This window comes from Parasteatoda tepidariorum, chromosome 6, assembly GCF_982258835.1.
Source record: "Parasteatoda tepidariorum strain Cologne lab strain chromosome 6, Ptep-v5.0, whole genome shotgun sequence".
NCBI classification, from domain to species: Eukaryota; Metazoa; Arthropoda; class Arachnida; order Araneae; family Theridiidae; genus Parasteatoda; species Parasteatoda tepidariorum.
Window position 1 is genome coordinate 107,292,195 of NC_141760.1, and position 27,228 is coordinate 107,319,422.

Here is a 27,228-nt window from a genome sequence, read left to right on the forward strand (position 1 = left end):
TAAGTATCTTATTGAGTCTAGTGGATATTGTTTCATGACTGAAATGTGAATTATAAAAATAATCATACAGTATAAAAATATCTTACAATCTGGAAAAAAATTATGAATAAAAATAAATAAATAAACAATTGAAATTATAGCTTTCTATGTAATAATTAAAAGAATTTGAATAAGATTAATTATGCTGAAATTTTTTTAAAAAAAAGTATATTTATTACTACATTTATGAGTTTTCATAAAAATTCATATAATATCAACCACATCACATTTTCGACGATTTCACGCATGTTGGACACATTTAAACTATTTTTTTTTTTTAGAAAATTGATTTGCATTTAATATTTTTAGGTATCAGTGGACTTCGGGAATTTTTTTAAAAATATAAGGCACATTTTCAACCAGTTTTGAACATGGGAGTTTCAAAAATTTGCTCGATATCAAAATCGTGTCCAAGATTGTTCTAATTGGGTTTAATATAGCCTACGTCACAGGTTGTGTTGTTCCTACTAAATTTAACCCATGAACGGCATTTTCTGCGAGCCTAACTTCAAGCCACAAATAAACAAACGAAGTGTTCGATCGTTTAAATAGCTGCTCGCCAGATTTTATTGCATTATAAAGAAAAGTTATTGAAACTAAATACAACTAAATAAACAACAACAACTAAAACAAATAACAACAACTACTAATAACAATAACTAAATAAACAACAACTAAATTCCATTCGTTTAGCATTGCGTCATATGTTGTTCCTACTAAATCGAAGTAGTTGTGTTTTTTTCATATTATACCCAATTACAGACTCCAATAATGCATCATTTTAATTATGTACGGAAGACAATACGGAAATGCATATATGCCAGATCGAACCATCGAAAAAAAAATGCTACAACTTTTTCAGACTATTTTAATCAAATTAAAGTAGTTCAATGTGGGCTTTATGTAATGATCGAATTATTTACTTTTTATTACCACCTAGAAATTTAGTTTGTTTGTGTATACTCAAGTGAATGAAAATGCAGAGCTGTAAGCTTTAACAAAGAGCTTGTCGCTCTATTCTACAATTCAACATACACAGGCCGATAACTTCGAAAGCGTGTCTTTTTTCGTTTTTCTCTTTTTGATTTTCCTTTTTTCGTTTGGCATCAGACTTAGTTTATAATACTGTCCAGTATCAACGATTTTATTTACAAGATAAGAGTTGAGTGATCTTGGAGTTGAAGTTAAAGTCTTTTTTTTAAAATCATATTTCAATCAGTATGCACAGCAATTTTACTTTCTTTGCTACCGACAGGGTTTATAATACAGTCTGTTCAGCATTGTTAAATTGCGTAACTCTATTCTGATTTGGTCCGAGACATGTGCCATCTAGATTTCAAGGAAAGAGTCTTAAGTGCTCCTTAAGTGTATTCCTTGTAAACTTTAAAGATTATAAAAATTATGACTTTTAAATTTGAAAAAATTTCCGAATAATATCCAAAATTTTAAAAAGAAATATCATTTTGGACTCTTCCCTTCACCTAAAATGTTCTCCTTATAGAGCTCCCGATCGTGAACGACAGGGATTTTTTTAACTATTTATCATCAATTTCGAATTTATCACATCTTTTATTTGAAAAAAAAATTTGTTTGAGTTAATTAATTTTGCAGTAGAACTTTTTTTCATGTTTGAATGCGATATTTGACATTGATTCCGAATTTTACACATAAATATTTTCCTTTTTATACATTAATCGGTACAATCAGAAGATTGCAGGAACGAATCCTGTCGCGGACGCAACTTGATGTTGTGCAGATAAACTCGCACTACATAATTTATCGTCTAATGATTAAATAAACAGGTTCTTTAAACAAGTGTGAAATTTATTGCAGAAGGAAGAGGGTTCAACATAAATTACAAACAGGAAGAATTACTTCTGCAATGTAACAATATCATTATTTTTCTGTCCCGCAGTGGACTGATCGTTAAGACACGGTTCCCAGCAGATCACCGAAGTCAAGCATCACTGGCTGCTGTCAGTGTGCGGGTGGGTAACCACTTGGATCAGTCTGCGTAGGGATCGAGGGTGTGCGGTATTGGTCCTCGCTAAACTGTTCTACCGTAAAGTGCTCGATATAATGCTGCACTTCGTATAGCATTATATAATACGACTCGATGGACAACCTTTCCACTTCTTTTCATGGAAGCAGGATTGAGTACATTAGCTTCACGACATAAACGGCTTTCAGTAAAATTCTACTTTCGTCACAGGTCGTGTGCAGGTCGTCGGGCTACCGAAGCGGGGGTGCCATCCCCTCTGCAGAGGATCAAAATTGTGATGGCAAGTCTTCGGATCATCCTCAGGGATGTTTCCCAGACCGTTGCTAATAGCCCATTGTGCAGCTCTAGTGCGACGTAAATGAACAACAACTACATTATTTTCCAGCAATCTCTCTTATTTGGAATGAAGAAAAGAGCGACAAGCTTTTAGTATTAGCTTATAGCTCTGTATTTCTACCAATAAATCTTATGGTTGAGGAAATAGATAACAGAAAGTTGTAATGAAAAGTCAGAAACTGTTTTAATGAAAAGTCAGAAACGGTTTGTGGCTTAGAAGAATTTGCCAAGGGATCGGAGTTTGGTCCGAGAACTAAAAGGCAAGTTCGGGATATCGGAAAATGCTGGATTCTGAAGAGATAAGGATTGGTAGAGATATTTGTAAGCATTCTGGTATGAGGGACATTCCAAGAGGGAGTGATAGTTCATGTCGACACCTCCGCAACCCAGACAATTTGGGCATGGAACAAGTTTGCACTTATGTAAGATCGTATTAATCGGAAAAGATTTAATTCTAAGCGTGGAAATTAGTACGTCAAGTTTTCAGGTGCTGATCAGCAAACGGTAATCTTGAGATCCATCAAGGTGAAAAAAGGAAAGGGAGTAATTGCAACCCTTCCGTACACTAAGTTCTTCACCGAGATTTTCCTTAAGGAATGCTTGGCTCAGGTCTTGAGGTGATGAGGGATGTGATTAATAGTTTGGTTTAGCACTTGTTTTGCCAGCTGGTCTGCTTATTAATTTTCCTTTATACCTGTATGAGAGCCGGGATAGCCTGGTTGGTAGGGCAGTGGGCCAATGTCTAAGAGTTCGTGAGTTCGATCCCCACCGGTCGAAGACTCCTCGTGTAGTATATGGTGATTGATGCACATTAAATCTCTCGAGTCTCAAAGTCCTCCATCTTCCCAAAACAAATCATACCTCTGGGGTATTGATCCATGAGTTTCCTTGTCTTCTGGATTGGTTCAAAATTAGAAGGCTACAGAGTTAAACATAAATTGTCGACCCAAAATTGGTTCGGCTGCTTAACGACGAATATATACTTGTTTGAGATGGAACCCAAAGAAATTTGGTCAAGAGCAATTTGCTTTGGATCAATTTGGCAATTTGGTAAAGAAGAAGAAAAGAGATTCTCGAAGATTTTTTCGGGTGTCACTGGTGAAAGACAGGAGGATTGAACGGCTGTCCGTTAGAAAAATATAGTGGTCGTTGCTATAACGCAGTGTTTGAGGGGCGAGGAAAATGGCCAGTCCTTCGACGGTAAAGACCGATGTATGCGGAGGAAGTTGACCTGAAGTACTGTAAATTTTACAGATTCCCACTCCAATTTCGTTTGATAATTTGGATTCATCGGTTGCCAGAACGATACACTTTTAAAGATTCTGATGGCGAAACTTTTCAAACATGATTCGAATCTGCAGCAGGACTAAAATTTTAGTTTGAAATGGTAAATCATCTAGATAAATTAAACATTTGAAGGAATTTGAGTTGGAGTGTAGTATTTAATAGTTTTATCTTGAAAAATGTTCTTGCTGCTCGCTGGTCATCCATTTATGCATGAATGGTATAAGCGGTGTCATTTAACCTTGTGGAAAGCTGGATGAATGAAGTGGAGATGTAGGTGATGCTAAGTTGGAGATGATAATTGAAGGGAGATGTGACGAAAGTAGAATTTTACTGAAAGCCGTTTATGTCGTGAAGCTAATGTACTCAATCCTGCTTCCATGAAAAGGAGTGGAAAGGTTGTCCATCGAGTCGTATTATATAATGCTATACGAAGTGCAGCATTATATAATACGTGCTGTGTTCGCAGACCCGATTGGCTTCAGAAAGAAAAGATGCCGTTATCGAAGTCGAGGACACTTCTCATGCATGAGTTGGCAATTCGGAGTAGGTGAGATCCTAGCAAGGTGAATATAGGTGAGATCCTAACTGACTAGGAAGGATTCGCAGAGCAAATATTTTTATTTTGCATATATGCCTGTCTCAAAATCCATTTTTATAACTTACGATATTAATACCACTTAAGTGAATCACACTGTAAAAAATATAAGAAAAGTCGCTAACTTCTCCAAGACAAATAAAAAAGAAAAGATAGGTTACTTTCCTTACATCCGGCTACCTATCTCACTGCATGCGAAAAATTGGCTGATGCAAACAGGGAAATGCGAATGAGAATCTGATTGATGAAATCAGATTCTCATTACCTGAAAAAAATTTGGTAATCAGGTTGTCGCATTCAATGAGATTAACCCACTATATACGCATGCCCGTGTGATGATCACAAACGCATAGCACTTAAGCTGTCAGCTCATCATACCAGCAATCTCATTGCCTGTGATATTTTTTGGCTAACGAAAAACTCGCATGCAACGCACAATGCGAACGGGATGGAGCCACTTTACTGTTTCGGCTTGAATGTTTATGTTCCCTCATAAGTAAGGTGATCTTGGGAAGCAAGGAAGAGTACGTATGTGTACGTTTGAGAAAGGGATAACCTCTTCGCAAGCCTCAAAACAGTTTTTTTTTATATTCATGAAAATTTGACCACTTGTTCCTTGGTGATCGAAATGGGCTACAGGTGGCGCAGAGCAGAACTCTCTGCATATGGCAACATTTTGCTTGCTTTCATGTGTCATTCTTTGCTAAGCATGTGGATAGTCATAGGAGTTGGAAGAATTTTAGTTTCCGTCTTGATTTTCGAACAGAATAAGAATTTTTAAGCAAGGACAAAACTGTATTAAACATAATTCTTAAAGAAAGCGTCGTGAGAATTTTAGAAAATATTTTTAATAATTAAATGCCGTTGTTGTAGTTCATTTACGTCGCACTAGAGCTGCACAATGGGCTATTGGCGACGGTCTGGGAAGCATCCCTGAGGATGATCCAAAGACATGCCATCACAATTTTGATCCTCTACGGAGGGGATGGTACCCCCGCTTCGGTAGCCCAACGACCTGCACGCGAAGTCGAGCACTTTACGGTAGCACAGTTTAACGAGGACCAATACCGCACACCCTCGGTCCCTACGCAGACTGACCCAAGTGGGGATCCACCCGCACACTGACCACAGTCAGTGATGCTTGACTTCGGTGATCTGCTAGGAACCGTGTCTTAACGATCAGTCCACTGCGGGACAATAATTAAATGCAATAAATATTATGGATGAGGAAAATAACATCATTCCCATACGACTGAGTGGAGGAGGAAATGTAAGGGGAAGGTCAAGACATGGAAACAGTCTTTTCTCCTGATGGTGTATTCGAGTGTTACGATCGCGAATGTGAAAAATGTTCGTATGTGAAAAAAAGGCAGCCAGTGAGAATGATTCGCTAAATATTTGCACAATGTCTAGGCAGTGTGAATGCCTCCTTATACAAAAATCATTTTTCGGAATTAAAATTACGTGTAAGAATGAATGTCAATATTTAAAAAAATTTATTTTGTAATGGTAAATGATTATTTTAAAATATTAATATAAATCAGCATTAGCAATTAGTTTAGATTCAAAATTAGTGGAGTGAAGATGACGCAGATACTGTTTCGCTTAACTGCACTTATGGTTGGCTTTTGATCCCCACTTGTGTTATTTATGAAAAGCAAGTTTTTAGCTGACAATAAGTTCAATTTTTAACAAAATATTAAGAAAATATTTAAATACCGAACCAGCAAGTAAACAAATCTGAACTATTTTAAATAAATTACTTAAGTTGAAAAATTTTCCTGGTTGCAAAATAATCAAGTTTTTTTGTGACTACGTTTGTGACCTTTTACCCAGGATTCCTCATAATGTAAATGTCAGCCATATTATCGATGAATTGTTTCTATTTTGAAGGCGTTGTTTACTAACAATACCGATTATTTCTGTCAAGGAAAAATGAGTTTTAATTTAAGACGTTTTCCTTTTGATTTCTGTTAATAAGGATGGACCTGCCGTCTCCTACTTTATCTAAAAAGTAAGTTTTTCTTTCTCTTCCTTCATCTCGTTTTGCCAATGTTTACATTTCTCAAACAATCGTCCAAATTTATTTGATTTCCAAATGGAGCTAAAAATCTAATATTCCTATTAGATATACTGTTTAATTTATCCGAATAACCATAATAATGTTAGTTTGATTCATTTTAAATTAACAATTGTAAACATATAGGGTCTCTCATTGAAAGATATGCCATAGGTAATAGACGTAATTCTGATCACAGATATCAAAGTATCAGTTTTTAAAATAATATTTGTATATTTTTGTTTTAAAGATTACTTATCTCTAGTGTCTTGTGTATTTTGCATTCAAATATCTTATCTCTGATTCTATTCTTTTTGTATTCTAAAATGAGTGGTACACTTTTGTTTACATTCCTGCAATGTTGTTTTGTTATGTAACATAATGTCATCTCTTAAGATGTTTCATATGTTTAATAAATTTACGTAATTATGAGGCTGTGCGTTATATGTTCAAATTTTGTTTCATATAACTACGTTTGTTTTTAAATGTGAAAGAAATATAATGAATTATGTTTGATATTATAATGAATTATTTCTTTGTTTGTTCATGAATGGTTTGAATTTTATATGCAATAATTATTAAAATAATGTCTTGTAGACTTAATTAATATTTATGCGACTTTAATGATTTGCTGATGTCTTAAAAAATTTCAAAAATATAACAGAGATACCTAACTGTATTATTATATTACATATTAATCATAATATTCAATAATATTATTCATCCTTATTTAAGTATTAACAAAAATAAACAAATTTAATTAAAGCTTTAGGTTCACTAAGTGGTCAATCCTGCTCATTTGACGAAAATGGAGGAATATAATAAAGTCTATGTTCTAATTTTAAACAAGGAAAAATTAGAAATAAAGAGAAGTTACATTAAATATAATATAAATAATAAATGTGTACAGATTTTCAGAAGACAATAAGAAAGTAAAAAAATATAATTACATCAAATTATTAATTTTGTTGTATATCTTTTATGCAGTTTCTCGCCTAGACGTTAGCAAGGAAAAATTCTAAAATCACATGGTATTTTTAGCAAAATAGTTATGAAGGGAATGTTTTGATTAGTATAATGGTTGTAGCTATGCTATGTGGCTATTATTGTAAAGTCTATTTTTTTTAATTAGTTTTTAATTTATTATTATATATATGTTCAGTTTTTGACATTTTTATAAAATTTCTCAAGAAACAATTGGAGGATTATTTCGTAACTTTAAAGGTGTAAAGCAGTTTTTAACAATTATTATTTATCTTTTTTAAGCAGCAATTTTAAATTGCTCAAAAAATTATATTTAAAATTTTGATTATTGAATATTTTTTAAGGATAACTAAAAATTTTCAGACAAAAAAATAAGTTTTTTTTTAATTTTTTTTTTTTATAAAAATAGTTATATCTTCATAAATATTTATGAGAAGTTCACAAGATTTTATGTAGTCTTTGAACTAAATTTATTGAATTTATTGTTAAAGTATGAGTAGATCGTAATTTAATTCCTCTAAAATGTATATATTTTTTTTATAGATTATATTGTCGAGATTTAACTGAAACCAAAAATTAAAAGCATTGCAATTTTGAGTAATTTCATTCTTTGGCTACATAAGATAAATTGGAATCCTTTTTGTGTTTGTGTTGTAGTTTATGATATAACAAAATTGGTTCTTTTAGTAGTTATTTCTGAACTTTCTCTTTCTTGTGAAATTATGTAACAATTAGACTTTATAGTCAATTCTTAGTATTTTTACAGTGTCATTTTTGAAAGATTTTCTCAAAAAATTTTTATCAATGCCATTTTTCATGTTGACTGCTAGCTACTAGATAAGTTCTTCTTTCTGAGTTCTGATTTCTTCTGTTACGAAAACTATTGTTTTTGAATTTTTTTTTTTAAAATCAGTTAAATTTTCAAAAAATTCTTTAGTCACTTTTTAAGTTACTTTAATGCTACTTTTGTGAATTCAACTTATATTTTTTGTTTCTTTTTTAGGATAAGTAGAACTGAATCCACTTTGTATAGAGATGATCTCAATCATTTTAATATTGATTTAAATGATTCCAAAGGTAGTGTAAATTTTATAATTTGATTATTTTACACTCAAATTCATTTGCTATATGAATTTTTTATTAATCTTTTACAGTGAATCTGTTTTAATTGTTATGTTATTATCATTATTATAGTTTGGTTATATAAAGGTAATTAATGTAAAGTTTATTAATATAAAGGTAAAATAAGTATTATAGTGAAGTTTTAAATCTAAAAGTTTATGTAAGATTGTGTCTGTGAAAAATTAATTCTTTAAATTATCCTTTGTTTTGTGCTTTTTAAATTAATGTATGAAAAAAAGGCATGTATAACCAAAATGTATGCCAATAATGTAAATTGCTGTAGATATCCATTTGTCTGAATTAATGAGAAAAAATAATTTATTCATATAAATGCAAAGATGGCAACTATTATATATAGTTAACTTCCATTTTTATTTCTTGCAGTTATAGAATTGCAGAATACTTATGAAAATTACAGGAGTCAAAGCTCTTAATTTATTAAATGGTCCCTTATTTTTAATTTTTTTTAAAAAATTTATGATTGTCTCTTTATTTTTATAATACTTTCGTAATTTTGTAACAAACTTTAAATTTTTTCAATGAAATCTATTTGTTTTAAATTCAAAGCAACTTTTTTGACCCTTATTATAGTTCAAAAGATGATTTTTTTTGGAAGGGAGGGAGGAGCTTTTTTTTGCTTTGAAAGAGTTGATTTAAAATATTTGCTTATTAATGTTTATTATGCTTTGCTTGTACTCCATATTTTCATATATATTTTAATTATTATATTAAGTATATATGCTACTGCAGTAAATTTTTGATTGTTCTATTTATTTAATTAAGTAAATATTTAAGTAACTTTGGTTCTTTATTTAATTTCAATATTATTGAAAGAAAAAATATTTTTGTTGTGCTCTGTAATGATGTTTCATTTTAGTAAATCAAGCATATAAAATGTTTTAATAGTTAGTTTGCTTTATAGATCCTATGGTGCAGCGTTGTGTGATAATTCAAAAAGATGAAAAAGGTTATGGGCTTACCGTTTCTGGTGATAATCCAGTTTTTGTGCAGTCTGTTAAAGATGGTAATTTTAAAATCTCAACTGATACTTAAGTTGTTTTATTTATTTCTGCATCCTTGTATTTGTTAATGGTGTTTGTATGTGTGTTATTCATTTCCTAAATCTGGTGTATATCTAATGCATTTAAAATGCTTTAATTAGTAAAAATATTTATTTGAACATCCAATTCTAGCTGTGGAAATATGGATATTTTTCTTGAAATTCAACTTTGACAAGTTGAATTCTCTGTTTTTAATAATATTGATTTAAAAAATGTATACTTTTAATGTTTTCTTAAATATTTTTATATCTTAATGTTTTGTTTTTCCACTGAGCGCTTTCCCTTTAAACTGAAATTTCTAGTATTTAATTATCTCTTTTCTTTTTTTCCCTGATTTGTTTTTGTTTGGAGGTTTTATTTGGTGTTTGATGTTTTTCTAATTTTTCTTTGTGTTAGTGTAGAATTGTATTTTTGTTTTTCTATTTTTAAGCTACATGCCTAAAAAGAATATATTCATATATATATATTTTAAATCAGTTCCAATAAAAGCATATATCTATGCTTTATAAGTATTCAAATTAAATATATTTGTATTTTATTTAATCACAGAGTTGATTATCAAGTTCAGCTATAAATTATGTATAAATTTAGTTGTAATTTTTTTTATTTTATTAAATTCAATTTCAATTACTAAGAAATTTAGCTTATAATACACCCTATAATACTTATCTTATTTACTTATGATACTTCATACATAAATAATTTTTGAAAATTAGTTATATAAAAGTCAGTAAATTTTTTAAATTGGAAAATTAATATTATTTATTTAAATATTATGTATTTTTTATTTAATGACACTTTTGATGCTGCATTTTTTGTTTATAAATATTACATGGGTTCCTATAAATATAATTTATACTTTTGTAATTAAGAGAGATGTTGGAGTTTTATTCAAAAAGGTACAATATTATTTTACTTTAATAAAACTGTTTCTTTTCCTTCCTTTCATTTTAGATGGTGCTGCTGCCAGAGCTGGAGTTCAGCAAGGAGATCGAATCATTAAAGTATGTTGCTTTCATTATTAGAAATTGAAAGTATTTCAATAAGGCTTTTAATATTTGTATGTAATTACTCTTTAACATAGTGTTATTTTGTATCAACTTTACTTATGAAAAGAATCTACTGATTCTATGGGTTTAAATTTGCAGTCATAATTTTTTTTTATCATTCCACTAGCTCTTCCCAATCATTTTAAGTCTAAAATTACCTAATTCTAGTCTGATTGGTTTGAAGGTTGCAACCTTGCAAACGCATTCTGCCTTTCCAAAGTAAATTTTTTTTTGACAAAAAATTTCTTGAATTTCTCTAAAAATATTAAAATATATTTTTCTGTTTTTTTTTTTTTTTTTTAGAGAAAAAGAAAACTGCTGAAATAATGTATTGTATTACAGCTTCAAAATTTTGGCCTGTTATTTTAACAGAAATTTGTTGCTTCTAAATCTCTTTCTTTTCTGTTATTTTTCGTCAGCTTTAATTGGTTATATTATTTTACAGGTCAACGGGACACTAGTGACTCAGTCTAATCATCAAGAAGTAGTCGAGCTTATAAAATGTAATAAATTTTTTACTTATTATTATTATTTACGTATTATTATTATTTTACATAGGAGTAATTTATAATATATTATAACCCATTATCATGTATTTCTTGATTAATTGAAATTGACCTGATAGTAATATTTTTACAAAAGCAAATACTTTTATTTTAAAAGTGTATTTTAATTGATAGCTTTAATTTAATCTGTTCACAATCAATTATCTATATGTGATATGCCTATTGATGAGAAAACTTCCAATGAGATTTGTCAACGTGTTATTCGATCATACCCGATTCAAATTATATATTTTTAAACGATGCTGTTAAAAACTCCCTTTATGTCTAAAGATATTCCAAACGAATATTTGCCTTTAGATTTTGTTGTGTTAATTCTATTCATAAAGATTTTAATGGCTGTTTTTAGAGTTTGTACTGTTACTCAGTACATAATGCTATCAAAAACTCCCTTTATGTCTAAAGATATTCCAAACGAGTATTTGCCTTCAGATTTTGTTGCTTTAATTCCATTTATGAAGATTTTCATGGCTGTTTTTAAGTTTGTACTGTTACTCAGTACATAATGGAGGCACGCATTACTATGTTAAACTTACTCAATTCAATGTGCTTTTATTTAAATTTTAAAGAATTTAACATTCATATGTAAACAAAGTATATCCTACTAGTACCCAAATGGAGATTTTGTATTTTTCAATACAATTGCTTTATTCTCTAAACATTGTCAGTATTTCATTGTTTCATGCTTAATCCTTATTTTTAATGTTATCTTATTATTTTTTTTCTTTATTAGCTGGTTCCTATGTCGCTTTGACTTTATTAGGGAAGCCTCCGGGTCAAGGAAAGGGTTTGAGTCCGCAACATTCTTTCAGTTTACCTGGAACTAACTTTAGTGTCATGAATTCAAATAAATCAGATTGTTCTGAGCGGATTACAGGACCACAACCTGTTGATGTAAGTAATGGTATTCATAGACAAATAAAAATTTTTGTTACTGCTTTGACAATTTTAAGTAATTTGTCATTTTTCATGTATTACATTAGAAGTTTGTAAAAAATGTGTTTTTGATTCTATTTTTAAAAGACATAGAGTATTGCCCTGATTATCTAAGGCTTAATATTCTTTCATGTAACATTTCGGCATGACTTTGAACAGTTTTTATCCAATTTTCTCTAGAAATGATTAAGAAAATTTATTATTTATTACTATGTAATTAATTAATCATTCTCTTTTTTATTAAATAAGGGCAAAATTAAATGAAAATTCAAAATTTTTTAAAGTATGATTTGAGGGACTGTCCACAAGCGCCCACGATAGAGAAGTTTTCTTATCTATCTTACCGTATTTACGTTTTACTGAAATTTCAGTACCCATGAGTTATTTTATTAAGAAAACAGATTATTCAATTGATAAAATACCAATATTCACTTATGTAACCATACTATATAATTAACTTATCTAATATTTTAATCATGTGTTGCAGCAAATTTTATATGATTTAAATTTGTCATTTCAAAAAATGTTAAGTCTAAAATGTAGTTCCCCCCCCCTTATACTTATAATTATTTTAAAGCTGCCCATTCTGAAATCTAAAACATAAAAAATTATCTTAATCATTGAGTTTTACATTTATAGTTTAAGTCAATTATTTTATTTTTTAGAAAATCAGATTATTAAAATCTCTAATTTCAATTGTTTAGTTTAAACCTTGACATTGACTTATTAAATTTACTTTCCATTTTATTTTTTAGTAAAAAAAAAATTCTATAATCATTTGTAATAATCTAATTTATATAATAATATGATTATGTTTATTTATTTATTTTTTGTATTAAATATAATTAATTTTTATTAAATATAAATTTAATTTTGTAACAAAAAATTTTTCTGCCTGGAATTTTATGTGAATTGACTTGAAAAACCTAGAATAGTAACCAGAAATTTTTATCTTTTTGAGTATGAACCTTGTTTTATTGTGTACTAATATGCTAGTAAGAATTTTATTTTGCCTATTGCTTTATTTTAATACTATATCTAGTTTAGCGTGATATTGTACTTTAATTCAATTTGAAACAAATCATTAATTCTTTTAAATTAAAATTTGTCCTTTATCGCAGCCTGAAAAGCAACAACAACTGACTAATAGTCGAATACATACTATTAGGAAAATGCTTGAAAAAGAAGTGGTTTATCTTGAGGTTGGTATGCAATATATATTTGTTTTATATTGGGAGGGCAACTTTTTTTCACAGTAGAGAAGAAAAACATGGAAAAACGAAAGAATCATAAAATGAGAAAAATATATTTAAACTAAAATATCAAATGTTAAAAGAATTTTTAAAGCAGCTTTTAATTACAATCTAATTAGTATTTTCAAGGTAATTAATTTATAATTTTTAAATATGTCAACACTAAAAAGCAACAATCGGGAAGAAAAAGGAAATTAGTGAATTTAAGAGTGTAAAATAATTCTAGTCTTTCATTATTTTGCATAAAGGAGTATAGCAAAGGCTAATTTTAAAATTATGTAAAGAACTTTTTTTACATCACAATAAAATTTTATTAGTACTTATTAAGTTTATTGCACTACTAAAAATCTCACATTAAGTGCACAATTACAAATACTGACTAATATTTATAATCAAATTCCGTAAAGTTACTCAAACTGACTCTTAAATAATATGAAATACTGGTTGTCATGCTGAGATATGCATAACATATTTCCTAACACTTAAAAATTGAATTATATTCTTATTTAATCATGTTCTCAATAATAAAAACCATTAATATTATTGATAATCTTTTTATACCACAACCTTGAATTAAGTGCAGAATAAAATCTATTTTTAGAGATTTTTCAAAATTTTTTAAAGACTTTCATGTGTGGATGAAATTTTGATCTTATTTATGTATAATTGAAATGAATTTTATTATTTTGATTTTTTAAAAATTCACTTGTTATTGAGATAGAAATTCTAAATTTAAATATACATATTTCTAAATAGAACTATGTTTATTCATATGATCTTGTATCTTATTTCAGAATTTAAGGCAAGAATTTAGCAAAACACCATCTGAGAAGATGCGTGCTGAAGTAAATGGGACTGTGAAAAGAGTGAAAACTCTAGAGGAGCAGTTGTGCAATTTAACCGGCTTACAGCATGAGCAAATTGTAAGAATTATAGTTTGAAACATAAACTTTGTCAGTTGCTAATTGCTAAATTTTATAGCTTTAAAATTCTATTATATTAGGAATTTAAATTTTTTTTTGGCAACATTTTTCTGATATTTTCTAGTTAATGCATGGCATTAAATTTGAACTATTAAATTAACAATAATTATTATTCTTTTAAAATTAAGTAATAAAGTAGTAAAAGTTTGTTCAGACTTTGTGAAAAATCCTGTTTTTGTGAAATAATAAATATCTATACATTTTGTGAATCTAATATTCACATTAAATCAGGTTCAAATTAATTCAGATTTTGTAAAAATGACAAAAATCATCTGCCTTAAAGGAGTGGCTTTTAAATTTGGAAACTAATGTTTTATTCTCTACTCTGTAAACAATGAGTGGATTTTTAGCTATGAGCCATGACAGATTTAAGGTGCACCTTTCTGCATATACATAGCAGTTGTTTATTCAGTTACCAGGATTGTGTTATGATCATCTAAAAAGATCATGATGCAGGTGTTCCTCTTGCATGATAATTGCAAGAGGAACACCTGCAGGAGGAATGCAGTATGCAATTGCAAATCTCCTGAGTGGTGATTTAAAAAAAAAATTCTATTTTTGAAGAAATATTTCCTGTTATTAATTTAAATCAATTATTTCCTGAGTTTTCACTAAATTTGTGTTAAAATTTTCTTTCTTTATATTTTATGTTTTTTGAAAACATGTTCAAAGTAAATATGTTTGTACATGATGATTCCAAAAAATTACTACTACTTATGCTCTAAATTATATTCAGATTACAAGGTGACCTAAAACGCCAACTTCAGGTTACCATTTTCCTGATCATGAAAGCTATCGGTTTTTATTTTTAATAATTCTTTTTATTATAATATTTATAATAAATATTTTTATAAATATTTTTATTTTTAATAATTCATTTGTACATAAAAATTTCTTTACTTTAGAGCTCTAAAAATTTTAAAAATAAGAGATTTTAATCATTTATCATAATTTGATTCTCATTCATTTAAGTAATTTATGGTGTTTAATATACATTTGCAGGTGTTCCTCTTACGTAACTAAAACTTAAAGATAGGTGCAATTGGATATCTGCTGAGTGGTGATTTAAAAAAAAATAGTGAATTTTTATATTCGTAATGATATATCAGATTAAATTTTTCTTAATTGGGTTTGTTTTGATTAAATTTAAGTAAATTTTTTTTATATTTTATGTCGTTTAAGAACATTTTCAAAATAAATATGTTTGTACATGATGATTTCATAAAAAAAAAGAAGAAAACTACTACTTATACTCTACATTATTTTCAGATTACAAGGTCGCCTAAATCGCCAACTTCAGGTCGCCATTTTCATGACCGTGAAAGCTGTCGGTCAATATCATTCCCGTCTCATGGGATTCACAATCGTTCACTCATACATCAGATATCAGCTCCTTTATTGCCTGCTAGCCAAGCAATGACATCGCCACCTGTGATTCCTCTCGCACCTGTTTCTAGTGATACTAAGTATCAAGTCATATTGTCACCGTGTAATGATGTTGAAAAAAATAAGCCTGTGTCGCCTGATAAAAAACAATCAATATCCACATCTCTGGAGAACCTCGCCAAGCATTTGAACCCTCGTTCCACAACATGGGTATGTTGTAGCTTTATATTTTTTATGCCTTGAGTTTAACTTTAAAATGTTTATGGTGTTTTGGCTTAACATAATACAAAAACCGTAAGCATTTATAAATGTAATGCTCGCCTTTATTCTTAAGTGTAATAATGAGGAATATGACGAAAGTGTTGCTTGCCAATAGGTTGTTTATAGGTAACAGGGTGCGTAGCATTTTTTAAAAAGTGCTTAAAGGTGCTTATTTTAAATTTTTGTTTTTTAAAAGCCCCTAAAGGTGCTTTTTTAATTGGGTGTTTCTAAAAAGTGCTTAATTTTCCCCTTTTCAATAGGAGATTTTCCCTTTACCATGTTGATTTTCGCTTCAAATTATGAGAAAAGACACAGTTCTATTCAACGTTTTCACAATTAATTCAACCCCAATCTATTTCGGCGTATTGTCAGTCCGTAGCGTATGAAAACACCATTCGTTTTACACGAATCAAAATTTCAAAACAAAAAAGGCTTAAAAGGTGTTTATTTTTTGTTGAATAATTTGGCTATGCACCCTGGATAATGTTTAAATTAGAATATAATATTCAAAATTTATTTGGGTAGTTTAAAGCAATTATTAAATTAAACTACAGTTTTCAATAATTTAAGTTTTTACCTTTTATGTTTCATCAAGTTCTTTTAGTCCAACAGATAAATAATACTGTTGGTTTTGTTTTTTTGTTTGTGAATTTGCGAGTTTGAGACTATTTCCTTTTATCAGAAATTTTAATGTTTTGTTTCAAAAGGTTGAGACTAAATAGCCAAATTTATAATTTTTTCATTTTGAGTTATAAATTCAAAAGCTTGAGCATAACTTTTCAAATAATTTTTCAAAATAACGCTTTATGTTCTGAATCAGAACACAAATCATAAGAAACCATTTGAGAATTTTATAATGATACACTTTTGGCAAAATTTCTGCAAATCGTAACCAATCTTTTGCTGAAGCTTTAATTTGGTAATTTATGACTCAGACGTAAAAAGTGTAATTGACAAAACTGTTTTTACATAGATTTTATTTTACAAGCTTCTAATCAGAAATCATTTGAGAATCTTTCAATGTTAGGTTTTTGGTGAAACTTCTCTAAATCTTTATAAATCCCTTGCTCAAGTTTATTCATTCAATAACTTACATCTCTGAAACCAAAGGATAATACACGTAATTATGATTTATATTTTATATCATGTATATAAAAAATATAGCCATAATTATTGAGATTATTAACTGCTTTTTCAAAAAATATAGTATTGTTTGTACTTTTATTATTATTTGATATATTATAACTATTCAGTCTCTATTACAGATAACTATGAGTTAATTGTTATTTATCTAAATATTGAATCATTCATTCATCTAACAAGAAATCATTTGAAAATATTTTAATTGTATACTTTTGGCAAAAAATTTCTGTGAATCTTTTTAAAAATTTATGTCTCTGTAGCAAAAGGATATGTAACAAAATTCTTTATGTGTATTGTTTCTTGAAAAAAAAAATTTAACTGTAGTAAAAAAAAAAATTGAGATTTATGTAGTAGAGACACTTTAGATACTTCTTATGTTTAAGCATTACAATGGCATTGCTAAAATTAAATTTTTATTTCAGCCACAGCCCACGCATACTCGTCAAAGTTCCAGTCCTGAAACGTTGAGAGGCTTTGAGAATATAAAGTGCCAAAAAAGCAATGGCTGTCCTCGCCCAGATCCTCTGCGAAGGTCTCCAAGCTCTGTCTCACCTCCCCAGGGCTTTTATAGAAACCTTATGTCCAATCTCGAAACAAAACTTAATTTTCCAAGTGCATCTCAGGTAAGTTATTTTTTTAATCATAAGATTGATTTTATCACATACCTCATATGTTTCTGTTACCCTTACTAAGATGTATTTGTGAGCGTAAATGATTTTGCTAAGCAATCGTTGTAAAATGCAGAGTTAAACTCATGCCTGGCGTATCAGAAGTATTCTATACCGAGAAGGGTCTTAGACAAGGAGACTCTCTGTCTTACATTTTATTGGCCTTGAAAAAGTTATAACAGATTCAGGGATCAACACTAGAGGCACTATTCTGCAGAGATCTATACAACTACTAGCCTACGCAGATGACATTGATATAGTTGGGCGAACAATGCAGGATGTGGTGGAGACATTTACTGCCCTAGAGAAAGCTGCCAAGGATATAGGTCTAGCAGTAAATGTAGAAAAAAAACAAATTTTTGGGTAGTAAGCTCTAGAGCAGCGTTCCCCAACCTTTTTATCACCGCGGACCTGTCAACGTTTGATAATTTTACCACGGCCCGCCGGGGGGGGGGGGATCGTTGATTGTTTATATTTTAGATTATTTTGATTTATTAATTTAAATTTAAGTGTATTTAAACATGTCTTCAAACTAAAATACAGTTACACCAAAAAATAAATTTAAAGTGATTTAACATTTTAACTTACTAGAACGCTAAAACTATGAGAACCCTGAGCTTGTTTCTTTGCAATGCGACGGTTCCATCTGGGGGTAATCGGAGACAATGTTACATTACAAACATTAAAAAATTTATGTAACTACCTTTGGGGGCCCATTTTTTTAAATAAATAAAATTTTAATGAAACACAGATATTTTTAATTAGGGGTATAAACCTAGGAATTTAAATTCAGTTTCAATGAAATGGGCGGCCCGGTATCATTTGATCCACGGACCAGTACCGGTCCGCGGACCGGGGTTGGGGAACACTACTCTAGAGTACATCATGTACAGTCACTCAAAATTGGAGATTATACCTTTGAAGGAGTTACCCAGTTTAAGTATCTGGGTACGCTTGTTACCAACAAAAATGAGATAAGGGTTGAAGTTAGGAACAGACTTTTGATGGCTAATAAGTGGATGGCTAATAAGTGGTCTGAGGAACCAATTAAAAATGAAATTCCTCTCCATTGGTACAAAAGTAAATCTATACAAAACCTTAATCAGAGCAATTGTTCTATATGGTTGCGAGACCTGGACCATTAATAAAACAGAGGAAAATAGACTACTCATTTTTGAAATAAAGATCCTTTTGTCAATTTTTGGAGCAGTTAAGGAAAATGATATTTGGAGAAGTTTATGTAATCATGAGATATACAATAAATATGGATTACCCAATATTTTGAGGGTTATTAAGTCCTACAGTATCAGATGGCTGAGGCACGTTTTTCGGCGTGAAGATTTGGGCCTAGTTAAAAAAACTTACTTTTTCGAAAAGTGAAGGAACTAGAGGAAGAGGGAGACCAGCTACAAGATGGTTGTTGAGAAGGACTTAAAATTGTTGGGAATAAACAGGTGGACAAATCTAGCTCAAAGTCACCCTGCCTGGAGGCATATAATTGAGAGAGCCTTGGCCTGAACTAGGCTGTAGTGCTGACAAAGAAGAATCGTTTTTTGAAATAACATTTAAATTTAAGGGTGTCACAAATTTGGTGAGTGTAATTTAATATTTTTGTTTACCAAGGCTGGTACAGTCAAACCCCGCTATAGTGATCACGGTTTATAGTGAACTCCCGGATATAGTGAACGAAATGTTCGGTCCCGTGCCTTGCTATACACGGATAATGTTATTTTTTGTGGATATAGTGAACCAAAAAAGTGAGGAAGTTGGATATAATGAACTTTCTTCTGTCTTCGACTGATTTTTAAAAACATTTTTTTTTAATAATTTTGAAATTTCTACTTCAAATTAAATACATATACCGATTTTCAAAACCATCTATAGAGGGGAATGTAGCGATAAGCATTTTTTCTTGTTTGCTTCCTTTATCTCACTTTCCCATCCCTAAACAAACCAAGCAGATGTTTCCAACTCTGGCAGATGATGCACCTTTAAGTTGTCAGGGGGATCAATATGCATTTTCTGTCAGAGGGAATGAGTAATTATTCATTATTGGTCAAAGGGTTGGACACTAATATGTGTTGATAAGGCCCCTCATTTCAACTCCTTTTTGCTGTCAGTTCAATTAAAAAAATCCTGCAAACAAGTGTCTCAAATTTAACTATGACTAACAGTAAACGTAAAACGTTCTCCATTGATGATAAAATGGGCATAATCAGAAAAATTTAAAATATATGCAATAAAGCTGATATTTGCATGGAATGTAAACTATCCAAATCTGCAGTTTGTAACATATGGAAAAACAGGCAATTAATAATTTCTGCTCATGAAAAAAATTTAGATGGCGGAAGGAAGTTGAGAAAAGCAGATCACAAGGATGTTGAACAAGCATTACTGAAGCATTATACCAATCTTAGAAGCCGCAATCTTCCAGTATCTGGACAAATGTCGATGAATTTGCTAAGCGATTTTATGAGACTACTTTTATGTGCTCGAATGGCAGGTTAAACAGGTTTAAAAAGCGGAATAACAGAAATTCAGGAAAAATTATCTGAGGGTTGGGAAGTGTTTCCATATCTGATGTTGAAGATTGCTCATCAGCTAAAGGTTACTATTTTTTTTTTGTACGCAAGACGAAGAGTAATGAAAAATAACACATTTTTTACTACTGCATAATATTTTCCAGTCATTTATTTGAATTATGTGTAATAAAAGGGAGGAGTTTGGGAACCATTAGTTAAATTGTCTACGTAACGGATATAGTGAACTTCCGGTAATAGTGAACCGTAACTTCGGTCCCCTGAAGGTTCACTATAGAGGGGTTTGACTGTATATTAAATACAAATTGTACACGCCTCACATTGTGCATGAAGCTGATTGAATCTCTTAATCATTCAACATTATTATTAATCATGTGATACTTATCCCCTCTTTTTCCAGTGTATTTTTCATGTTAGGCTAACAGTGAGAAGATTTCTTAAATTATTTCCTTATGGAATATACAGATATGCCAACTTGCTCCGGGCCGCTAATATATATTTTCGAGTGATAGTTTATTAATTGTGATTCTTAGTTTAATAAATTCAATTTATTTGGTTTTATTCACTGTTTCTAAATAATTCAGAGGTTTATACAATTCGCCACTTTATTATAGTTAAATCATGTAAAACCTCTCTTAAAAAGTAAGCAAAATTAGTCAAATATTTGTAAATTTTAGTTATTAAAAATTTTTTTAAGATTATTTTGGTGTGTTGGGAGCAGTTGGCATCTCTGAATATATTCCAAGTTGAGTGAGTTAGTCCCAATACTTAACTCAAGTGCAGGTTTTAGAGGAATTATTAATATCCATGCATTATATTTTAAAAATAAACACATAGTTACAGAAATTTTATTTTTTATGCTTATATTCAGTTTCATAAAATTTTCTAATTCAATTATTTTGATACTACAAAATTTGCACATTTAGTTTTTCACTTGTTTCACTTTTGATATATTTAGTTTTATTATTTAATTCTGATTTATTTATTGAAGTTGTAATAACATGTTTCTCTCTCACAGCTTTCATCACTAAGTCAACATGATAGTGCAATCGAAAGCCCTGGTCCTTCCCCTCCCCCAAGTCCTACTGAACTGAATGACAGTAATAAAATACCAAAAGATTTACCGAAAGTAGAAGAGTTCACACATCAGTTGGATGAAGTTAGTATTTCAGCTTTAAAATGCTGTTTTAATCGGAGTTTGTGTTTGATATAAATTAAATTTATGGTAATGGCCTTTTTACATGTAGACATTTCTGTTGAAATTGCTTCCAATTTATCCTAATTGTGTTCTTAAAGATTTTTTAGAAATAGTAAACAAATCTAATCAAAACAAGAATTTTTTACTAATTTCAGATACATTAATATTGATTCTTAAAATCTATAAAACTGCATTAAAACCATAATGTTGATTTTCTGGGTCTTAAAGTTGTTTTTAATTTTCGGACCTTATTTTTTATATTTATATTTTTTAATAGATTTTTAGGTATCTAAAATATTAGTTTGCACTCTTTTCTAGTAAAAATCTTTTATTAAGTACTTCAATGTTTTATTGGGAAGTTAGTTTGTTTTCTGTGTTAGATTTAAAATTACCCTTGTCTCTCGCCTTTAAGTCGCTATAAAATTAGAGCCAAATTGGATGCATGTTTCTCACTAATAGCAATTTTTTGCCAATCTTTCAAAACCTAAAACTGTTTTGAGAATTTTGTTTGAAAAACATTTTTTTATTTATGGCTAACCAATTTTGAACTATTAAGATTGATTTTTATATTATGAACATTTTACAGCTTAACCAGCAAGAGACTATTGATGATTTTGGTATACAGCCTCTAATTTCGAAACTGAACCAGAACACCAATATTATATGTATGGAAGATGAAGACCTTTCTTCTGATACTGAACTGGTATATTGTTAATGTTTTATTATTTTGCAAATGTTTTTTATTTATAATTTATTCTCTTTCTAAGCTTGGTTTCACTGTCATAACATTGAACAGTATTTATTCATCACTGTTTAGTTAATATTTTTAGCATTTTTTTATATTTCTAATTTATATATTTTCTTTCTTTCTGAGCTCTTGATTTATTAATACTTAGATTCTTTGGCAGAGTTATTTCCAGCAGTGTAATAAAAGAAAAAAAAACGTTTCTTGAATGCACCGATGTAAAATAATTTTTTATGATAGGATTCTCTTTAATAAAGCCATGATGATAAAACAATTCTTTGGCCATATTCTTAGAGTAAATAAATACAGTGAAACTTGTCAACTTGACAACTGTTATCAAGAATTGAATTCATCCAGTATTATAAAAAAATTCCATTTGTCTATCTTGTATATTGATCGCTGTATATGTAAGTCAAATTTATTTAGGCGGAAAAAGCAAGCATTTTTCAGAAAAATTTCTGTACTATTATGTTTTGTATCAAAATTTCACTGGATTAGTGAAGTAGTATTACTGATATATCATATTTTTTCTGAGAAATTTAAAAAAAAAAAAAAACGTAATAAATACTATTTCCTTGATAGTTTAAATTAAATTTTCATAGTATAGCTAAATCCTATAAATTTTTCATGTTAGCTGTTATTAATTTGTATGTTATTTTTATATAAAAAATACATTAATTAACTTAAATTCTGATTTTTTAATTTTAAACCTATAGGGGCATTTAGAAGATCATGGTCCTTTTAATGGACTTTGGAAGCTTGTTAGAAATCCTGCTCATCTCTCAGTTTTCTTGCACTACTTAATGTCCAATAGTGATCCATCTAGTTTGGTAAGTTTCATATGCATTGAATCTTTAAATTGTTTTCATAAAGAATTCATTTGAGAATTTTTCGTTTAAATTCTAAATAGTATTCACAATGAAATTTAACAACATTTAAATTTAGACTAGCTTTCTCTTTGATTATATCTCTTTAAATTTCCTTGGTACTGAACTTCTTTGTTTTAAGGGGTCTCTAATATGTATGCTAAATATACTGGAGGACTTGTAGTTGGCCTTATATTATTGATTTTTCTGATGAAAAGTATTTTATCCTGATTTATAGCATTTTGTCTTTATTTATTGTCTTTATTGCATATTATGTTGCATTCTACATTGTACTATTATATCAGACATAGGGCCTTTAAATTATTCGGAAATGTTTTAAAAATTATGGTATATGATTGTGGCAATTTTTAAAAATTATGAAAATTTGTCGCATATAACCTGGAATGCAATTAATTTTTTATTTTTTTTTAAAAATACATATTTTATTTACTTTCTAATTTCATTTACAATTTTTTAAATATTACAATAAGGTTTTAATTAGGTTGGATAAGTTGTGTAGAGGATTCTTAAAATTAAAAAAGGGAAAGATATTGAAAAATAAGATTATCTGACAAATGAAGGCATATTGTGAATGAATGAAAATGATGTGGATATTCACCAATTTATGCAGACTGCCTCTCTGCACTATTTGTTGGGCCTTAGTAATACAAAAAGACTAAGTAAATTTTATTATATCATTAGGAGAGTAGTTAACTTACGATAGTTATGATAGATGTGTTAATTCTTTTTGAAACAGAAAAGTTTGGTTGAAAATTTTAGTAAGGCATACATTAGCAACTGTGACCTCTGTCTCTATATTCTTATTGAAAAGACATACTTAATTTCTTTGTTGCTAAAAGATAAGTGGTAGCTAAAAATTAAAAATGTTTAGAAGCTGCTGCACGGTTTAATGTGCAAATGGGTTAATATAAATATTGAGAAAGTAGCTTACTTTAGATTTACTCTTAAAAATGTCTAATTTTTGTTTCCCTTTTTCAGTTTTTTTATTTAATTTCTGAGTTATATGAACAAGGGACTGGCAAAGATATGAAAAAATGGGCATATGAAATACACTCAAGTTTTTTAGTGCCTGGAGCAGTAAGTGCCTGCAGCAGTAACTTTTTGTTTTTCATTTTGTTCTGAAAATAAATGTATTCTTATTAATTTTAATAAATCCATTTTAGCCTTTGAAAGTGTCGCTGGTTGACGAGACTATTTTACATGAAATAGGTGAGTTAAGTTTTATAATTGTATTAAAACTTTTTAGGGAGTCAGGAAGAACGGGGGAAAGCTTGAATTGTCAGGGAATTTTATTTTGATTCTAAAAAGCAAGGAATAGTCAGAGAATGAGGCAATTTTTTACAGAGACCTAGAAAGTTCCTACACCATACTTGGAAATTAACCAATCTTAGAATCGCTAGTAACAGTAATCAGTTTTTGAAATTCGAATGAAATAATTCTAATATCTATTAAAAACATTTGTTGTAACTATTTCTTATTTTAGTAAAACTGCCATGTTTTCATCGTCATTCAATAGTATTTTTTTTTTAGTCATAAAATCTAATATTTGGCATTATAAATTTTAAAAAAATCTAAGTTTTCTGTTAAAAATTGCATTGTATCAATAAATTATGGTCCTAATTTTTATTGAAATTTATCTGATATTTTTTTTTCTGAAATTGAGTCGGAACCCTGTACTTGTTTTACACTTAAGTATCAATATTACATTAGAAAACTATTTATAAATCTAATATTATTCTAATGTATTTTTAAAAACTTAATGATAATAATTCTTATAATAAATTATAATTTTTTATTTTGTATATTTTAATAATGCTCTATATGTGTAAATAATGTTAAATAAACTTTAAGCCTATACTTTTTTAGACTTAGCATTTTTTTGTTGTGTTGTCATAATGAAGCCTTCAAATAAAATTAAATTTTTTTAGAAATTTAGAAGTATGGTACTGATTGCCTTGATGATAATTTTGTTGATAAATAATTTGATTGTTTATTTTTACTTAATTTAATTATTACTGAAAATTTTTTGTTCAGTTTTAAAAGTCAAATTTTATACTATATTAATCTGTTTCTCTACAATAAGTTTTAATAGTAAAATGTATATACTGAACTTATTTGATTTGGCTTAATTTGTAATATTCCCCCCCCCCTAAAATTTTCATTATAAATTTTATTGGTAAATAATAAGCTGGATAAAATTATTTGTAGTTGCATTACCTAAAAATAAACAAACTTTCTCAAGAGAAAATTATTTTACTATCCACTTCTTGTTTTAAAAATTGGAGAAGGCTTTTTAAAAAAATCTTTTAGGTTTAAATTAAATTTTTTTTCTTCAAAAAAACTAAATTGGATTCTTGTAACTTCTGTTTTTAATAAAACTTTATCCAATAGTTAAGTTCAGAAAGATATTTGAATTTTTTGAATCAATATAATATTGTTGGCTTCAAAGTGAAATAATACGTTAAGTCAATTTTGTAGTTTTCAGTTATTTGGATTTTTTGGTGTAAAATACTAAAACTGTTGATTAGCAAAACTTACAAAATTCTAATTTTGCTCAAGATAAATGTTTGCTTTTATCTATCTATAATTTTATTTTTTATTTATTTTTATTTTTTAAAATATTAATTTTAAAAAATAAAAAATTAATAAAATATTCATTTTTAAAATATTATGCATTTAATGGAATTCACTATTGATAATAATGAATTCCATTAAATGAATAATTTCTTAGAAAAAACATTATTAATACTGCTTGAGATTTCTGTGGATTTGTAATTTTACACTTGAGGTGGGTAGGAATTATTTTCTGATAAATAGTTTCAGTTTAGTTAATGAAAGTAAATTAATTTAATATCTTGCTGGTTTAGATTATAGATAACTTTCTTTTGTTTCTAAATTTAGATGACGTGCTCTTAAATAGCATAGACAAAGAGGAAACTTTGAGAACAGTATTTAGAAAAGCTCGTAAAAAAGCCAAAGAGGAATTGAATGATTTCCTTGCAGATTTTAGAAACAAACGAACAATGGGTAAATTCTAATTATTTTCATTTCTAAGTAAACTGTGTATTTTTCTTTTCAGTTTTATTACTTATAATTTACTTAGCTATCAACTTGTACTGTTGTTGGGCTCAAATTTTCCAATTGGTGGCAACATTTAGGATATAACTCTGAGCTGCTTAACTCATCATGATAAGTCAATCATTAAACAATATCTATTAGTTAAAAATAACTATGTTTTTAAGTATTGCACACATATGCTTAGTTTTTAAAAACTCTTGCACCACTACTTTTTACTATCACTTAGTAAAATCTTCCAAATGTCTATATAAATTGGTAACTATGCATTTACAAAATATATATTAAATAAATTTTAAAAAAATCAATATCTCTTAAATTTAAATAATATTGTTAAGTAATTTTTAAACATTTTTCAGTTTGCAATTTATGTTATTTAACTTATCTATTGGAAATATAAACTATGATTTTTAAAAAAAAATTTTCTTTTCACAAATTTACTGTTGAAGAAAGTGTGATTTATTTTAAAGCATATATGTAAAATTTTATGTAGTGGATAGTATTCATTATAATGCTTGAGTATTATTAAAGTAAGCTAGCAGGTCACTGAATTGAAATTATTAGCAAAGAGAACGAAAAATTACTTTTCAATTAATGCTGTTGCCTTTACTCAGATATATTTCAAAAATATTTAAAGTGGTAATTGAATGAATGTTTTAGCTTTTGGTTTGATGAGTTTGATTTAAAAACTATTTTGGCTAGCATAACTTATAAATTGTTCAAAATACCTTATAATCATATTATGTATTTAAATGCAGGCCAAGCTAAAAATAAATTTTCTTACTTGTTATTTCAATACCATATTGAATATTGTGAGAGGTTAAGGCATGAAGGTTCTATGTAGCCGTCAAAATTTTATATTTCCTCTGCATCAAAAAATGTGCTTTACCTGACTGATAGATTCTTGGCTTAGTTTTAAATGTTTTGAAAAATGATAAATTTTAGGCTTACTTATATGTTTATAGAAGGTGAAAAACATTAAAAATGATTGTGATTGTTTTTTTTAAAAAAAAATTTCCATCTCTATTTCAATGTTTAGAATTGGATAATCCTTGC

General features: G+C 28.7%; 1 protein-coding gene across 2 annotated transcripts in view; it reads left to right on the top strand.

Annotated features, from left to right (window-relative positions):
- The first annotated feature begins 5,848 nt into the window (after positions 1 to 5,848).
- The window catches only part of RhoGEF2 (Rho guanine nucleotide exchange factor 2), a 96,143-nt gene continuing 74,763 nt past the window's right edge, over positions 5,849 to 27,228 (top strand). For both annotated transcript variants that reach the window (XM_043049516.3, XM_043049517.3), the window contains exons 1-16: positions 5,849 to 6,273; positions 8,306 to 8,379; positions 9,347 to 9,448; positions 10,440 to 10,489; positions 10,980 to 11,037; positions 11,831 to 11,991; positions 13,155 to 13,235; positions 14,081 to 14,209; positions 15,539 to 15,865; positions 17,482 to 17,682; positions 21,286 to 21,426; positions 22,052 to 22,168; positions 22,927 to 23,040; positions 24,076 to 24,174; positions 24,261 to 24,306; positions 25,999 to 26,124. In XM_043049516.3, coding sequence (XP_042905450.1) covers positions 6,242 to 6,273; positions 8,306 to 8,379; positions 9,347 to 9,448; positions 10,440 to 10,489; positions 10,980 to 11,037; positions 11,831 to 11,991; positions 13,155 to 13,235; positions 14,081 to 14,209; positions 15,539 to 15,865; positions 17,482 to 17,682; positions 21,286 to 21,426; positions 22,052 to 22,168; positions 22,927 to 23,040; positions 24,076 to 24,174; positions 24,261 to 24,306; positions 25,999 to 26,124 — 1,858 coding nt within the window. In that variant the 5' untranslated portion in view covers positions 5,849 to 6,241. The remainder of the gene's footprint in view (positions 6,274 to 8,305; positions 8,380 to 9,346; positions 9,449 to 10,439; positions 10,490 to 10,979; positions 11,038 to 11,830; positions 11,992 to 13,154; positions 13,236 to 14,080; positions 14,210 to 15,538; positions 15,866 to 17,481; positions 17,683 to 21,285; positions 21,427 to 22,051; positions 22,169 to 22,926; positions 23,041 to 24,075; positions 24,175 to 24,260; positions 24,307 to 25,998; positions 26,125 to 27,228) is intronic.